General features: G+C 38.0%; 1 protein-coding gene across 1 annotated transcript in view; it reads right to left on the reverse strand.

Moving 5' to 3' along the window:
* Positions 1 to 15,900, reverse strand: part of LOC103608506 (25-hydroxycholesterol 7-alpha-hydroxylase) — a 48,540-nt gene extending 32,640 nt beyond the window's left edge. Inside the window, exons 1-3 of the mRNA XM_008592936.1 lie at positions 15,881 to 15,900; positions 15,406 to 15,468; positions 894 to 1,030 (exon numbers count right to left, since the gene is read on the reverse strand). Coding sequence (XP_008591158.1) covers positions 894 to 1,030; positions 15,406 to 15,468; positions 15,881 to 15,900 — 220 coding nt within the window. The remainder of the gene's footprint in view (positions 1 to 893; positions 1,031 to 15,405; positions 15,469 to 15,880) is intronic.
* Between the last annotated feature and the right edge of the window lie 2,862 nt (positions 15,901 to 18,762).

An 18,762-nucleotide genomic window follows, 5' to 3' on the forward strand; every position in this document is an offset into this window, starting at 1 on the left:
AACGGAAAAAAAAAAAAAAAAAAAAAAAAAAAAAAAAAAAAAAACTGGATAGCTTGGGCCCCCAAAGAGGATGAGCTAGGAACATTCCAGCGTCTCTTCCCACCCTATGATGTTTGGGGTGTGCAGTAATCTTGCTGATTGTTTCTTTTGGTAAACATTTAATTGAAGTTTGAAGCATAATGAACATTTTAAAGTGAAAAATACATTCTAGTCTAGTGGCTGCTAGGGATTCAGGCAAGGAAGAGAAATGAATAGGTGGAGCACAGAGGATTTTTAGGACAGTGAAACTATTCTGTGTGATACTGTAATGGTGGATGCCTGACATTCTGAATTTGTCAAAACACAAACAACTGTACAACACAAAGTGTAGACCCTATTGTAAACCGTGGACTTTTCATAATGTACCAATATTGGCTCAGCAGTTGTAACGAATATACCACAATGATACAAGATGTTCACAATTAGGGAAACTGTGATCAGAGGAGAGAGGAGATATACATGGGAACTCTCTGAACTATCTGCTAAATTTTCTGTAAACCTAAAACTGCTCTACAAAATAAGGGGCACTGATTACAAAAATACATTCCAGTTTTTTTTATTATTGTTGTTACTATTTTTAAAACCAAGCCAAACTAAACCAAAATGACAGGTGATGGCCAGAGAGGGTGGTTTCCCAGGTACCACGAGGAGAGTTCTGCAATGTTTTTTTAATGTGAGGATTACTGTACTCAAAACATGTGGGGTTTTCTTTCTTTTCTTTTTTTGCATTAACTCTACAAATAAAACAATAATACACGAATATTCCACTTTGTGCCCAGAGAAAAAGATAACGACATTAAAGAACAAGTGAGAAATGATGACACATATAAAGTACCAATAGAAGAGCTTCTTACCTCCAAGGAGAACTGTAAAAGTGTCACCATGCTGCTTTTGAAGAGATTTTATGAAACCTAAGGGATTTTTTTGTAATTTCAGGGCCATTCCAACATAAGGGAGCCAACCTCTTATCAATGGAGGCTCGCCAGGTCTCCTACAAGAAAAAAGAAAAAAGAAAAGGTCGAATCATTTTTATTTTGATGCACGTGGTTATCTCTCCAGTCTAGAAGTAATTGGCACTAATTGCACAGCTTCATTCAATTCTTTCATTCAATGGTTCTTACATGACTATAGACATGTGTAACTGAGCTTCTTCAGTATGTATGGTTCTGGGGTACACAGTTCAATTCACAACTTTTGGTGAGCAACTTTCTTGAGGAATTTTGTTTTGCAAGGCTCGAATGGCTGCTTGACAGTTAAGCACAATCTGTTTTATTTGCTTCATGTTCAATTTCCCATCACCCTAAGTAGGCACCTGTAGGCCTGATGAGTCTGTGACTATGGGGATCTCTAGGAAACTAAATCAACGGTTTTATATAATATATTCTATTAAATTGTCAGTGTGGTATAATGCTGATAAAAAAACAAATGGCCAGCTATCTGAAGTTTTTGGTCTTTCACAAGTCATGTTATAAATACTACTTGACACATTTAGTCAATAAGACCTAAACTTAGTCTTAACTAACATTTACAGTTGTCTGCTTTGTGTTTGGTGATGTGCTTGGTGATGTGCTGTGGGACAAGCCAAATCTAAGTTTTAGTCAAGCTGCTGGTTGGAAATCACTTAAACAAGATATTTCAGTTACTGACAATTTTGTTTTACATTAGCATCGTGTTTTTATATGTGTAGACCCACTCAAACTAACCTCATCTTATTTTAAATCTCAACCCATGCACAGGCATTTAGGTCTTTCCACAAATAAAGGGTATGAAGTTTGGTGTTTTTTTTAATCTTAAGAAATCTTCAATTATATTCTTATAAATGAAAGATTTAGGAGGATAATGTATTATGGAATTTAACTTTTTTTTAGAATATAATATATATATTTAAAATTTTACAACTCAATATAACAACCAAAAACATTGGGCAAAAGACTTAAACGGACACTTCACAAATGAAGATACACAATGTCAAAAAAACCCCCTGAAAAGATGTTCAACATCATTAGTTGTCAGGGAAATATAGTCTTTTTGTTGTTTTTTTTATTGGTTATGAATATTCATGAGATACAAAGCTGATTTTTTTAAACTGCTTAAGTGTACTTAACACTGTAAATGGAGGTGTGTTCTTTAGGATGTGCAAGTTATATTAAAATGTTTATTGTACAGTTTTTCACTGAATTCATCGATTACAGAGTTTAGAACTAGAAGGTACCTTGGGGGCTTTTAGTACAATCCTTATTTTTACAGGTAAGGGATCTCAAAGCCAGAGAAGTCAACAAATTTGCCTAAAGTAATAAAACTACTTAAGGGCAAGCTGCACCCCAGGACACAAGCCCTGGCACCCATAGCTGCACCCTATCCCACTAGGAAAAGTAGTCAACCTGTGAACCTAGTAAAACACACCATCAAAGCAGCTCACTGCCTGAACTGACAGACTCATTCAGTAAACATTGCCATTACGTGTGAATCTGAGAGCTCTTGCTGTGCTCTGGGTGTCAGATGTCGGACAGTTCAGTTGCCAAAGTAAAGCTCTTTGTTATCAGATGTCAACTAGACTGGAATTGCATAATCAGAAGAGGAACAATTACTAATCCTAAAAAATCTTTTAGGCTGTTGAGAACAATAAAAACCTCAACATTATTTTCATGAGGTATATTTTGATATATTCTTTTATACAGTTTGTTATTCAAACAACAAATGATTAGTATTATTTGTTAAATTTTAGTAATAATTGAACAACACATTTTTATAACATATAAAGCATCCCTTAAAGTATTAAGAATTAAACAAGATTTTTCTTTTTTGATCTATAATCCCAGCGAAACTGCACTTCAAAATTTCTTCCTAGTCATTTATTTGGTGAGCTCAATCTGATTTAAAGTAAATAAATAAATAAATAAATAAACAAAAAACAAAGCCATTTTATCCTAGAAGGGATTAAAACAAATATTCAAAGAACTCTGATTCTCTAGCCCATCTGTGAAGATGACTTATACTACATGCAGTGCAACCCATTTTGATTAATCACAAGATATTACTAGCTCAAATCTAATCAAAGATCAAGATTATAATCATACCCAGCATGGACTTTTATATACCTAGATTAACCCTATCAGAAGCTTTTATTTTCCCACAACCCAACATGGTAGAATTAAACTTAAAAAATAAACATCAGATCTTTCAGGGGAAAATTTAAAACAAAATAAATTGGAGTTGTGATAGAAGTAAAGATTTTTCTTTCTCTTTTTAGAAGATAATTTATCGTAATGTTAACTTACAAAATGTAGCCTTTTGTTTAAGTACATATACTTAGAAATAGGAAAACAAGAAACACCGCATAGAAACGTTGATCTTATTTTTCATACTTTTCCCCATTATTTTCCTGAATGCAGCCTTTAGCAAGAGATTTGCTTCTTTGAGAAGTATAAGAAAACCAAGAAAACATTGTAACAGTTAATTTCCTATCCAAATATTAAACATGAAGGGACTGCACATATGATTCTATAGTAGGATCACCAAGTTAGAAATGGCCATAGCCCACATGCTGCCTATCAATGACCCTTTCAAATTTGCAAGTGATCTAGTACACAAAATTTTTTCAAATTTTAACGTTCTTCCTTGGTCTACCTTTACTTTGTTTAGTTTATTGTTGCTTGAATGTTACACTGTGACAAAGATTTAAAAAGGCTTTTTGTCATATTCTAATTTAATGCAACTAATTTCCTCCTTTATGTTCTGTCATCCAGTCAAAAGCTGTATTCTTCATAGGGTTTCCGCAGGGGCAATGGATGGGGCTGGGCAATGGATGGGGCTCGGCAATCCAAGGGAATATTAACTTAACGTTCAGTGTTAGGGAAGTGCATTAGAAAGCCATTTTATTGTTACAAAGATGAGAGGGTCATCATTTCTCACTGCTGTGTTTATTTTGGCAGCAGTAAGCTTAAGACTATTAAACACCATGTCACAACTGTGCATATTTCCAGGAAAAATATAGTGCTAGTTCAACTTATGACCCATCCAAGACAGATAACAGAAATCTGTCTTCATCACTATATTTGTAAAAATTATTTAGAGAGGAAAGACATCACCATAATGATCCACAAAGACCTGCTGAAACATGGCACAGTGCAAATACTGCTATTTGTCTCTCCCATGCTCTATGACTTTGAAAATGAAAGACCCACTGCCCAGTGCTGAGTGAGGATATAAGATACTTAATGCTTATTGGGGATGATCAAGTTTTAAAGCTTAAAAGAAATAGGTCCTAAAGCAATGATGGGTAGCTAAAAAGAACAATGTTCCATACTCTTCTTCATCTCACTTAAACAATATGACCTTCCTCAAGTCTTCTCGCTACTATTTAAGGGACTACAAAAATGCGCCTAAGAAATTATACAAATTACACAAATCATTCTCAATTATTAAACCAAGTTCTGTGTATACACCATGGCATCAGTACTTGCAATTTCTTCCATACAAGTTGAAGGACACACCTTAAAGTGCAAAACGTCAAGTACAGTCCAAACTTAACCAGAAGCAAATATTGGAGAAGAATCTAAATACATAGAATGGTATAATATATAAAAGATGTTTAAGATATTTCCTTTTCGTTGAACAGAAGCACATTGAAATTTGAAAGGGTGGACCAACACAGGATACTTGGTTTCTTGTAGTATTTGAAGTTCATCTTTATGCTACACCTGTAGTTAAAAAAAAGGTAAAAACAAAAACAAACAAAAAAATTTGTCTGTGGCCTATTGCATATTGTTCCCCTAGACATTTAAAGCCTAGCACTTGAGGTTCTGCCCCGCCTCGCTGTGCCACACCGGGCCAGGGGGCACCTCGCTGTGGGGATGCGGTTGGCCCAGCGAGTGGCAGGGGCTCCAAACCCCCTGAGTCCAGTGGGTGGGGGCACGCCCCAGGGCTGGGCAGAGGGGAGCTGCTGCGGCCCGCTGGGGGCCCCCCTCTCACTGGTCCAGCACCAGGAGCAGGGCAGGGACAGGGTGGCAGCCAGGTGGCCTCTCTGCAGAGGGCTTGACCTTTGGATTAAAATGTCAGGTGCGTGTCCCTTGACCCTGCAGACCCACTCAAGGGAGTAACTGCAGATAACAAAGATGAGCACACAGAGTGTTTGCTGATGATAAGAACCAAAAGGTCTTGAGGGAGGCCTTGGAGGAAGCCCCAAGCAAGCAAAGGAGAAAGCAGCAGGGCCTCCGCTGGCATCTTCTCTGGGCAGGGGACGTCGCCCCAGCATGAAGCCAATCCCTCGGGAAACCGAGGGCTGAGCAGGAAGGCACGTGGCAGAGACTGGTTGCAGAACTAGGGCCACACCCTGCCACCCTAGCCACACGCATCCCAGTCTGTTCTGACCACTCTTCCACCCTACCCCTCCCAATTCCCACCACCCAGTGCTCCATAGGGCAGTGTTGTCTGAGAAGTGCTTATGCCAGACCTGCTCCTGGTGCCCATTGTCGAGTAATGAAAATGGAACATCCCAGAATGTGGAGCTAACATCCCAGAGTCACCCCAGCCCACATTTGAGGGAGTGTGCACAGCAGTCCCTCAGCTAAAACATCTGCTCAGGGACTTCCAGTCAGGATGGCAGAATAGACAGTCCCCAGCATCACTCTGTCTCACAAATCAACTAATTTACAACTACAATAAAGCAACAACAGCCAAGCTGGGGCCACTAGAGCTCAGGGGAAGAGGAGGAGAGACCTACAGAGTGCATGAAAGGCAGGAGAAGTCACGATGAGAGAAAGAAAAAACCACTCAGACTGTTTGAGCCCTGGCTGTGTCCAGGCTGGAGCTGCTGAGTGCACAGAGCAGAAGCTGGCAAAAGCCGCAGCTGTGCCCTACAGATGAAGTTGCTTGGAGGCGGCAGGGGAGAAGAGGGCCTTGGTGACCCCCAGGCCAGTGAGACCACTAATAGGGTTCCCATGGACCCATGCAGGAGTGAGGAGCCAGAACAACTGAAAAAAGGGAACCACTCAGGCTGGTGAGTCATTGCAAGGCACTAGCATATGGCCTGTCCCATGGGAAGCGTTTGGAGCATGGGTGGTGGGGGAGATGGGTCCACCAGGAGAACACTGGGGCACAGCAAGGACAGCTGATCTGTACCCCTATCAGCAAACGACCACTCAGAGGAGACTGGTCAGGATTATAGAATTGCATGGGGTGCAGTTTGCTGAAAAGACTCAGGCCCAGACCAGAGTTTCTGATCTCTCGAGAGGTGGAAGTACCTATAAAGTCAACCATTAAAACCTGAGCTGCACAAAAAGCCTTCCTCAGGGAATCAGCAGCAAAGCAGCAATCTAGCTCAACTGCACATTTCAAGTACTGGTTCCCACAGGAACTTCTCCCATTTTAAAAGTAAGCAAAGGATAACAAATAGTTCCAGGGCAGAGTTTAAATGGCGAGAACAGCAAATAATCCAACACAGAACTGAAAGAAAAAAACAAGTACCTACAACCAGAGACCAAGTTTCATGTTAACTAGTATAGGTCTTATTTCACCAAAGAACACCTACAACACATAGAAGGACTGGTAGTCCTCTTGGATACCAAGCCAGAAAGGGGGGAGGGCCGGGGGCCTCAGCAATGCCCCCTCAACACATGCAACCAATACTGAGGGTGGGGGATGAGGGCCTTGGCCACGCCCCCCCGACACCCGCAGCCAGCCCAGTGATGACCACCCAGCTGCAGCAAGAAGGTCCCCGGGTTCCTGAGCTGGGACTGTTGGGGGCAAGGGCTTTTCCACACCCCCTTGACCTCTGCACCCAGCCCAGCAATGACCACACCACCACTGGAAGCCCCTGGTCTCCCCTGTGGGAATGAGGGGGGTGCCACCAGCCTCAATCCCACCCCTCCTCCTCCTGTCTCCTTCCATCCCATTTCCTTCCCCTTTCCCCTCTCCCTTCTCCCCTTCCCTCCCAACTGCTCTGCAACAACATCCTAGAATGTAAAAAATAATATTAATAAAATTTAATTTCCTTTTAAAAAATAAAATAATAAAAAAAAAGGCCTAGCACTTTCTACAGCAATCTATACTTGTTAAACTAATTTCTTCTTTTCTGTTTTTCCTGTAACCACTTTAGGCTAGCTGTCCAGGTTATTGTAAAAACTCCTAAATAAGTGGTGAGCAACCTTTAAACATGCACACCAATTGAGGAAAAATAAAATTATGTATTGATTAAAAGTCATTAAAGATGTAATAAATTTATTACGTGACCTAATATCTGTAACAGTGTCTTAATCATTTTTTATTTTGTATAATTAATGAAGATTTTCTTTTTGTGAGTATAGTTAAAACTTCAGAAAGTACACAACTGGTGTGCATTACAGTACTTGATTATAATACCGATCTTTTCAACAAACATTTTTGTTGAACAAGGCACTTTCAGAGCTTCTCTGTTTTACCTTTTCTTGACTTACTTTGGAAGCAACTTCATTGGAAAATGTAATTTGCCTCATTGTGGCTCTTGGAACTGAATTCTTGAAACAGTCTTTATTCCCCCACTCTTCCTGAGCTCCAATGCAGGCATGAGTATACTTAAAAATGTTCTTTTCTTAATCAAGAATTCTCATGGTTGTCAGGATATTGAGGATAGGAGGTCTCACTGTAGGGAAATGGAATGGGAGATGGGAGATCCCACAGGAGGAGGAGTGTGTGGAAGACACGGCTGAGTCTAGGCATACCAGCAGCCTCAGCGAGAGGCCAGGTGGGACCAAGGAAACACAGCCCACAATGTATTACTTTGCCTGGAAAGGAGGTGGGAATTGTAACCAATTAGAGACACTTCAGTAATGGATGCAAAGGGAGAGATACTCCCAAAGACCTAGCTAAGGAGGCATCCCAGGGAAGCCACAGACGATCAACGTGAACGTCTGCCCAGCAGGACTCATCAGGTCAACAAAAAGGAAGAAGAAGAAAGAAGCCTAAATTTTAATGAATATTTATACAAAATAGACTAAGTTTTAAACTAGAAGTGACTGAGCTAATTTCACTAGAAATGTTAAGGGTTTTCTGCCACTACCAGACACAGGGGCTCATGAGAAATGTGAGTTGACTTACAGAAAAATGAAGTTACATTTCTGCACAATGGGAGATCTTAAATCTGGTACACTATCTATGTAGGTGCTCAGTTTTTTCACCTATAAAAGAGAATAATAATATTAACCTTAGAGGTTTACCATATGGACTGAGCTAGAGTATTTGAAAGTAGCTGGTACACAGAGCGGGATTAGTTTTCTCTGCTACTCATATATTGTAAGCAGTTGTATGTAAGTGGTTTTGCTCATCCATTCTCTGCCTGAACTGTTTCATTTGTCAACCCTCCATACTCATCTACCCTTTCATGAAATTGCCCAGGTTTGAAAGACCTCTCAATCCTTTGAATGTGTGAGGGAACTGCCAGCCCAGCCGGATTGGGAGACTAACCATACACAGGGAGATTGAGAAATATATTGGAGACAACAGGAGCTATTGGAGAAGAAGATACAAATATGGAAAGTAAAAAAGCTAAAATGAATTGTATAGTGTTGAAGTAAAATTGGAGATTTTGGTGTGAAATTATGGTTAACAGGTTTTTTGCTGGCCCAGGAGCCACATGGGATTTTCATCTTAAATTACTCTGTATATGTCTTTTATGTGCTTAAGCTTATGTCAGTGGTAGGTGAAAATGTAGAGGAATTAGGGCAGTGTATAGCTGAGGCATAAAACTGCACGTCCAAGAGGCAAAATAAAAAAAAAAAAGGAAGGTGGACAGAGAATTCAACAGGATGTGGAGCCAGAGAACACCCATTTCCTCATTCCACATCATAAAAAAACTCTTGTGCGTCTGACATGGGACCTTGGTCTTCCCACCCCGTGGGGGATGGACAATTCAGACATATTTATTTAAAGTATTTGTATGAATAAAAGTGTTTAGACATCAGAGGCTATATTGACCTCAGCATTTGGAGAACATGGGTCATGTGAAGAGCTGCTGTCCCAGACAGATGAGCGATAGAGAGGAATTTCCACCAAGATCATTCTTTATAACTCCTTGAATTCATAAGCCCTACTTTGGCACCTTGCAAATTACAGGTTTTCAAAAAAATATTTATTGTTTAGAAAAGAAAATGCAAATCTAGGTGTTTTTACAAATAGAGTCTGATTTTACCATTTTAATTGGTTGTTACTCAATTATTAACCAGTTATCAACTATGTAAGGCAAAATAGAAAAAAAAAAACCATAAAATCTCAATTTGGGACTTCAGGTTCTGGTCCAGTCTGTAATAAGGTTGGAAGACATCACTCCTGTCTTCACACACAAAAAAGTTGAACAAACTGAAAATAAATAACTCTTCTTAGATCCATCAGAGAACTGACGTCACAGGACAGACACTGCCCTGAAAGCTACAGAAAGAGGCAAATATGGAGATTAACAGAACAGCTTCTGGGAACAGAAGCTGCTGCTGGAGCCATCAACTGGTAGGAGCACTTACAGGGTAACTGACTGATTGCTAGAGACTGAACAAGGAGTGGCTTGTGAGATAAAAATTCCTAAGAGCCCAGCCTTATGGGGACCTTCAGAGTGCTCACACAAGGAGAAACAGATAATCTGAATAGGTATACATCTGTTTAAGAAATTGAGTCAATAATTTATACTGCCCCAAAGCAGAAACAACCACGCCCAGATGGTCTCATTGGTAAATTCTATGAAACATTTAAGAAAGAAATGATACCAAATTCTCCACCATGTCTTCAGAAAATAGAAGCAGAGAGAATACTTCCTAACTCATCTTGAGGCCAGTATTACCCTAATACCAAAACCAGACAAAGACATCACAAGAAAGGAAAATTATAGACTAATATCTCCCATACACATAGATGCAAAAATTCTCAATAAAATAATAACAAATTGAATCCAACAATGTATAAAAAGAATTACAAACCATAAGAAAGTAGAATTTATTCCAGGTATGTAAAACTGGTTCAACATTTGAAAATAATTAATATAATCCATTACATCAATAGGCTACAGAAGAAAAATAATCTCATCATATCTATAAATACAGTAAAAACATTTAACAAAATCTAACAGTCATTTATCTTACACCACACACAATAATCAACTCAAAATGGATTAAAGACTTAAACATAAGACCTGAAGTAGTAAAACTCCTAGAAGAAAACATAGAGGGAAATATTCATGACATTGGTCATGGCAATGATTTCTTGACCGAGAAATCATAACACCAAAAGAACATGCAACAGAACAAAAATAGACAAATGGGACTAAATCAAACTGAAAAGCTTCTGCACAGCAAAGAAAGCAATCGACAGAGTGAAAAGGCAATCTATGGAATGAGAAGAAATATTTGCAAACCATATATCTGACAATAGGTTAATCTCTAAAATATATAAGGAACTACTACAACTCAATAGGAAAAAAACTAATAAAAACGGGCAAAGGACCTGAATAGATATTTCTCCAAAGAAAACATCAAAATGGCCAACGGGTATGTGAAAAAATGCTCAAAGTCACTAATCATCAACCAAGTGCAAATCAAAACCACAATGAGATAACAATTCACACATGTTAGGATGGCTATCATGAAAAAAATAAAAGACAAATGTGGATGAGGATGTGGAAAACTTAGCACACTTGCACACTACTGATAGAATGCAAAATGGGAGAGCCACTATGAAAAACAGTACAAAGTTTTCTCAAAAAATTAAAAATAAAACTACCATATGATCCAGCAGTCTCGCTTCTGGGTGCTTATCCAAAAGAATGAAATCGAAATCTCAAAGAAATATTAACACTCAGTTACAGTTCATTTCAGGACTTTTCACAATAGCCAAAATGTGGAAACAACCTAAATTCCATCAACAGATGAAGGGATAAAGAAAATGTGGTATATGTATAAAATAAAATACTACCAACCTTTAAAAGGAAAGAAATTCTGCAGTATGAGACAATGTGGATGAACCTTAAGGACATCATACTAAGTGAAATAAGCCACAGTTATAGAAAGACAAGTACTGCCTGATTCCACTTACATGAGGTATATTCAAATTCACAGAATCAAAGAGTGGAATGGTGGTAGTAGGGGGTGGGGGTTGGGAGAAATAAAGAGTTATTAATCAATGAGCATAAAGTTTTACTCAAGCCAGATGAATAAGCTCTAGAGATCTGCTGTATCACGTAATAGCTATAGTAAACAATAAGATACAGTCATGCGCAACATAGCGCATTTTGGTAAACAGCAAACTGCATATATGACAACTCTAGAGATCTGCTGTATCACGTAATAGCTATAGTAAATAATAAGATACAGTCATGCGCAACATAGCGCATTTTGGTAAACAGCAAACTGCATATATGACAGCGGTCCCATAAGATTATAAAACCTATACCATATAGCCTAGGTGTGCAGTAGGCTATACCATCTAGATCTGTGTAAGTACACACTATGATGTGCCCGCAATGACGAAATTGCTTAATGACACATTTCTCAGAATGTATCCCCATCGTTAAGTGACACATGACTGTACTGTACACTTAAAAATTTGTTTAGAGCGTAGATCACATGTTAAATGTTCTTACCATGATAAAATAAAAAACAAAAGAAACTTAAGGGATCAACCAATCTAAAAAAAATCCAATGCTCAATCATGATAAAACTCTCAGCAAACTAAGAACAGAAGGTAACTTTCTCAACTTGATAAAGAACATCCACAAAAAAATCTATGGCTAATACCATACTTAATGGTTAGAACTAAATGCTTTCCCACTAAGATCAGGAACAAGGCAAGGATGTCCCTCTCACCACCCTTATTAAACATCATACTGGAAGTCCTAGCTAATGTAGTGAGACAAGAAAAGAAAATAAAAGGTATACAGATAGGGAAAAAAGACATAAAACTGTCTTTTTTTATGGATGACATGATTGTTTATACAGAAAATCTCAAAGAATCAAAATAACAACAAAATCCTGGAACTAATAAGTTATTATAACAAGGCTGCAGGATATAAGGTTACAACAGTCATTTAGCTTCTTATATACCAGCCATGAACAATTGAAATTTGAAATTAAAAGCAAAGTACCATTTAATTAGCACAAAATATGAAATATTAAGTATACTTAGTATAAGAATGTATACTTAAGAATAAATCTAACAAAATATGTATGAACCCCATATGAGAAAAACTTTAAAACTCTGATAAAATATCAAAGAAAATCTAAAGAAATGGAGAGATATACCATGTACATGGAAAGGAAGACTCAATATTGTCAAGATGCCAGTTCTTCCCAATTTGATCTATAGATTCAATGCAATCCCAATCAAAATCCCAGTAAGTTATTTTGTAGATACCCACAAACTGATTCTAAAGTTTATATGGAAAGGCAAAGATCAGAATAGCCAACATAATATTGAAGGAAACAAACAAAGTGGGAAGACTGACCTTAACTAAAAATTTCAAATTTCAAGACTTCCAGACTTACTATAAAGTCACAGTAATCAAGACAGTGCAGTATTGTTAAAATAACAGACAAGTAGATACATGGAAGAGAATAGAGAGCAAGCCCAGAAATAGACCCACATACATAAAGTCAACCGATCTTTGACAAAGTAGCAAAGGCAAGTCAATGACAAAAGGGTAGTCTTTTCAACAAAGGTGCTATAAAAACTGAGCATCCACATGCAAAAATACGAAACTAGACACAGTTCTTATACTTTTCACAATAATTAACTCAAAATGAATCAAAGACCTAATTATAAAATACAAAACTATGAAACATCTAGAAGATAAAATAGAAGAAAAAATAAGTAATCTTGGGTCTGGCAATTACTTTTTAGATACAACCCCCACAGTATGACTCACGAAAAAAAAATTTCATTAAGGACTTCTATTCTGCAAAATACACTGCTATGAGAATGAAAATACAAGCCACAGACTGGTATAAAAATCTTTACAAGACACATGTCTGATAAAGGACTGGTATCCAACAAATGCAAAGACATCTTAAAACTCAATGATAAGAAAAAAAAATTAATGGGCAAAAGATTTGAAAAGGCACCTTACTAGGGAAGATATAGAGGTGGCAAATAAGCATATGAAAAGATGCTCAACATCACATGTCATCAGTGAATCGTAAATTAAAACAATGAGACACTACTACACATTTATTAGAATGGCTAAACATTGACAACACCAAATGCTGACAAGGATGAGGAGCAACACAGACTCCATTAATTGAGGGTGGGACTGCAAAATGGTGCAGTCACTTTGGAAGACAGTTTGGCAGTTTCTTTCAAAATTAAATATAGTCTTAACATATGACCCTGTACTTATACTCCTTGGCATTTACCCAAATGAGTTGAAAACACGTCCACACAAAAATCTACACACAAACGTTTATAGCAGCCTTATTCATAATTGCCAAAACATGGGAGCCACCAAGATGTCCTTCAATTGGTAACTGGATAAACAAACTGTGGTATATCCATATAATGGAATATTATTCAGTGACAAAGAAAAAAATGAGCTATCATGCCCAAAGAGACATGGAGGAAACTTAAAATCATATTGCTAAATGAAAGAAGCCAACATGAAAAGTCAACATACTGTATGATTACAACTACATGACATTCTGGAAAAGGCAAGATTATAGAGAGCATAAAAAGATTCATGGTTGCCAGTTGTTTGGAGGGAGCAACAGACAGGTGGAGCAAAGGGTATTATTAGAGCAGTGAAGCTATTCTGTGTAATACTGTAATAGTGAACATATATCACTATACGTTTGTCAAAACCCACTGAATACACAAAACGAGTGAACCCTGATGTAAACTTTAGAACTTTAATTAGTAAAATATCAAGCTTGGCTCATCAACTGTAACAAATGCACCACACTAATGCAAGATGTTAATGGTAGGGAAAACTGAGGGTGGAGGAGAATATGGGAATACTCTGCAATTTTCTCTCAATTCTTCTGAAAACCTCAAGCTACTCTAAAAATATATATATGTAAGTATATATATATGCTACACACACACATATATATAAAGGTTTTAAGCAGGAGATTAATACCTGTTTCAATTTTTTTAAAAAGAGGTTAAATATATATGTAAGTATATATATATGCTACACACACACATATATATATAAAGGTTTTAAGCAGGAGATTAATACCTGTTTCAATTTTTTTAAAAAGAGGTTAAAAAAGGCAGACAATACTAGGTATTAGTACTGACCAATGTATAAATTGATACAAACTGCAGTATCTACTTAAACTAAAAACATTTATAAGCCAGTAATTCCATTTCTAGGTACATAGCCAACAGAAAACCATACATATGTTCAACAAAAGCCTTGAACGAGAATTTGTAGAGCCTCACTGCCCTTAACACCCAAAATCTGAGAACTACCTAAAGGTCCAGGGGTGATAAAACAAATAAACAACAGGCTGCTACTACACAACATTTAGAATAATAAAGTAAACAGTATAGACAAATCTCACAAAAATATGGAGCGAAGGAAGCCGACATAAAGAATTTAATATTGCATGGTCGCATTATGTAAAGTTCAAAAACAACCGAAAGTAATCTGTGTTGTTAGAAGACAGAATAGTGGTCACCCTCATGGAGAAAGTGACTGGAAAGGGGAGAGGGAGATGTTGGAGAGCTGGCAATAGCCTGTTTCTTGATCTGGATGCTAAGTAGGTGAGATCAATTTGTGAACAGTCATCAAGCTGAGGATCTGTATCTATAATACAGTACAATAAAACCGTTTTAAAAAGTCACGTAGGGGCAGTTCAGTTCCTTCCCTGGAGGTACAAGTGACATGTCCAGCACCTGGAGACTCTGAGTGCTGAATCAGCAGAACTCCTCCAGGCTCCAGACATTATCCCACACAGTCAAAATAATGAAGACCTTGAATCACCCCAACATTGTGAAATTATTTGAAATGACAGAGACTGAGGAAACACTTTACTTTGTCATGGAGTATGCTAGTGAAAGAGAGGTGTTCGATCATTGAATGGATCGTGGCAGCATGAAAAGAAATAGTCCCACGGCAAATTCCACCAAGTAGAGTCCACTGTGCAGTACTGCCACTAGAAGGGTATTGTCCACAGAAAGCTAGAGGCAGGAAACCTGATGGTGGATGCTAACGTGAACATGAACTTTGGCAACAATCTTGATACCTTGTCTGGCAGCCCCCTTGTGCTGCCCTGGAACTCTTCCAGGACAGAAGAGTTGCCCCGCAGAGGATATGTGGAACCTGGAGCCATCCCACATACACCGATCAGGGATTCCTGCCCTGTGACAGGCAGAACTTAAGAAGCCGGGGGAGCGGTACTGAGTGGAGTATACCATGTTCCCTTCAGCTTGTCGATGGAGTGAAAAAGCTGCTCCAGAAACTTCTCATCCTCAAACCTAGCAAGAGAGGTTCATTAGAGCAAATCATGAAAGTTTCACGAATGAATGTGCCCTGTTGAAGATGACAACTAAAACCTTACATTGAGCCTCTCCCTGACTACAGGTCCCTGGTGGGCTGAGGCAATGGTGTCTATGGACACACAGGGTGAGGAGAGGTGGGAGAAGCAGTAGCAGGAGCTGGAGGCTGTGAAGACCACCTGCCCTGAGTCCATATCTCCAGGTAGAGGGATGGGTGGGGGGAGGTGCATGGCGCTCACCTCACAGAGTCCATCAATATTTCCTTTTCAGAGAAATTTGTCCAAAATATATCTTTAATAAACCAGTAAGTAACCACAGGCACAACTGCATAATATTATTTTACTAGAAAATATGAGAATGTAAATTCAGAGGAAGGTCTGGTATACTTTACCTTAAGATGTTCATGGTCATTACTTACAGGTGGTGAGATTATGGGGGTTTGGACACTGGTATCTTCAAATTTGCACATGACATGAAAACACTGCTTTTGAAAATCAGTTGTCATTTACTTTGGAGAACGTCCCTCAATTTGGGTTGTCTTATGTTGTCTCATGATTAGATTGAGGTTATAACATTTTGGGAGAAAAAAATCCCACAGAGGTGATGTGCCCTTTTCAGTGCATTGTTATTTTTTTGTAATAAAGAACTACTATTATAGTGTTAAAATGAAATCCATGTGCAGAAGGCATTGTGTTCTTAAAAAAAAATTCAAGGCAAAAAATACACTCTACAAACAAATCATTCTAAAAATGAGCTCAATATTCTTAAGTTGGGTAAATGGAGAATCTGCCTGGAATTTGCCATAAAAACAAGCAGAAGTCACACTACTCACACTCCAAAAATGATGAGCAAACACTGAGGGTCAGACACTGTAACTGCACAAAGTAGTGACACATGGTGCTGCCTTGGGATACCCCATAACTTTCATGAGGGTCCAAGTGACATGCTAATGAGACAGGCAGAATCAGTTTGTATGACAGTCATGGCAGGGAGGGGTGTGCTTCAGAGCTGGGGGTGCAGCTGTTGGTCTGTGACAGCTGAAATTCCTGACTGTCTCTTCAAGGTTCTACTTGGAGGAAGAACCTGTAACAGAGTACACAGTCTACTCTTATACAAACCCCTAGCGCATCTCATGTGTATAGTTAGTAGATCACGTTATTTTTTCCCCCTGTATGTGATAAATCATATATTCTTTAGGACTCTTGATTCATATCTTGAACATAAATGATCTGCTTTAGTATTTGTTTACTGCAAGAATCAGACCTACTGTAATCTCTTTTTAGGATGAACATTAATCCAACTCTGTCTGGAAAAATTATGCAATTCATTACCATAAGTAATCTCTATTGTACACTGTGCTTAACCTTCATTTTTTTCCCCAGTCCTATAATCTCGCAAATCCACTGGTGGTATGTGATTGGCATCTGGTGTTCACACAACCTCTGCCTCACAATTAATAAATGAAAAATCCCCAAATAAAAATGTCACTCTCCAGGTTATCAATGATTCAACTCTCTGCTTTGGTAACTTTTTAACCACTCTAGAAAAACCTGTTAACTTTGGTCTAGAGACCACTCTAGAAAGGTCTGAAGGAGTAAATAAGATGTTTACTCTTTAAATGTTTTGGCTCTTTCAGGATGGCAACTGACTTAAAACTTCATTTAATTGCCTGATAGCAAAGATATTCACTGTTCAAACACTTCCGATCAAAGCATTTCAGTGGCAAAGTAAAAGCAAGCAATGATGAATGGTCAAAAATTTCTCCATTTCTGACATGAAATCAGAGCAAAACCAGTTTGAACATGACTAAATATATCCTCACACCCCAGGCATACCTCTTCAAGACATATACTAGTTCATGTCTAAACATCAATTCATCTATGCAATTTTGTGATCCAAATAAAGCTTTGTATGTAGAATGTACCTTGTAAACTCAATTCCATTAGCAGATTTATACTAATGCCTTGATCAAGTGAGTGATTTGTAAATGCTTCTTTGGATAAGAAGCCAAACCACATCATCAGTGTAGGATTTCACTCAGAGAAGTCTATGATCGTTTGTTTGTTTGTTTGTTTGTTTGTTTGTTTGTTTGTTTTTTAAAGCTGGGAGGGGTTCCCAGGATGGCACCATGAAAATAAGGTATATTTTTTTAATCTCCAGCAGGCCCCACAAACAATGAACAACGATACCACTGGAGTTCTTTACGACTTGACCCTGTGTAGTAGGGTGTAGTTGAAGCTCTCATCCTTTCTCACGTGCATTACTCCAACAGCCTCCTGACTAGTCTCATCACACTGAACGAGAGTACTGGAGCCACATGGTGTGGTTCTGATCCCAGGCACCGCCAATTCCCAGCTTGGTGGCTATGGTTAATTTATTTATCTTTGCCTCTGGTTCTTCATCTGTAAAATGGATATATGACTGTACTTTCCTTATGTGAGAATTAAATAAGTCATGAATAGAAAGAACTGAAAGCAATGATTTGCACATAGTGTGCACTCAAAATATTAGTTGCTATTATTATTATCATCATCATATTATCTTCACCTGGCATCATCTAAAATAAAAATCTAATCATGGCTCTCTCCTAAATTTTCTTTCCTAAAAGTTTTTAATGAAGTACCAATATTTAAGATTTTCTCACTTGCTTGAACACTTCCTTTATTTGTCTAATTTAGATTTTGTTTAAGGCTGCCATATATGATTTGCTGGTCACAGGATAAGGCACTAGAATAACCCGCCTAATTTGAAAGGAACGATAACTTTTCAGGCTATGTATTCTCTGAGAGAACACACTCAGAGAGGAACAAAAGTGGCTCCAAAGAGTACTGGATTTTAGGAGAAAGCCAGTCAAAAATATTTAAACAGACTAGACAATTTTAAAAGAGGAAAGTCAATTCATAATTGAAAGTTATATCAACTCCTTAATTAAAATAGAAAACCATGCAACTGAATTTGTAATTTCTGAGATGCTCAGTTGCTAATTTATTTTACAGATGGGATTTGATTAGCCTCCATGGAAGAGATATCAATTCCATTAACTCATCATTTCATACATTTGATTAAATCATTTGATTTCGAAATGTTTAATCAGAAGTTAGAACCCACAGTTTTGCGTAAACTAAATTATAACAGAGGACTAGCCCAGAAAGCCCTGGTAGTAACAATATAGAGATCCATGCCAAGGATGTTTAAATGCATGCTCAAGTGATCAAATGACATTTTATCAACCCAAGCCACTGAAGAAACAAAGTTCCAAATTCTGCAGACCAA

The sequence above is a fragment of the Galeopterus variegatus genome, unplaced genomic scaffold (genome assembly GCF_000696425.1).
Source record: "Galeopterus variegatus unplaced genomic scaffold, G_variegatus-3.0.2 Scaffold8497, whole genome shotgun sequence".
NCBI classification, from domain to species: domain Eukaryota; kingdom Metazoa; phylum Chordata; class Mammalia; order Dermoptera; family Cynocephalidae; genus Galeopterus; species Galeopterus variegatus.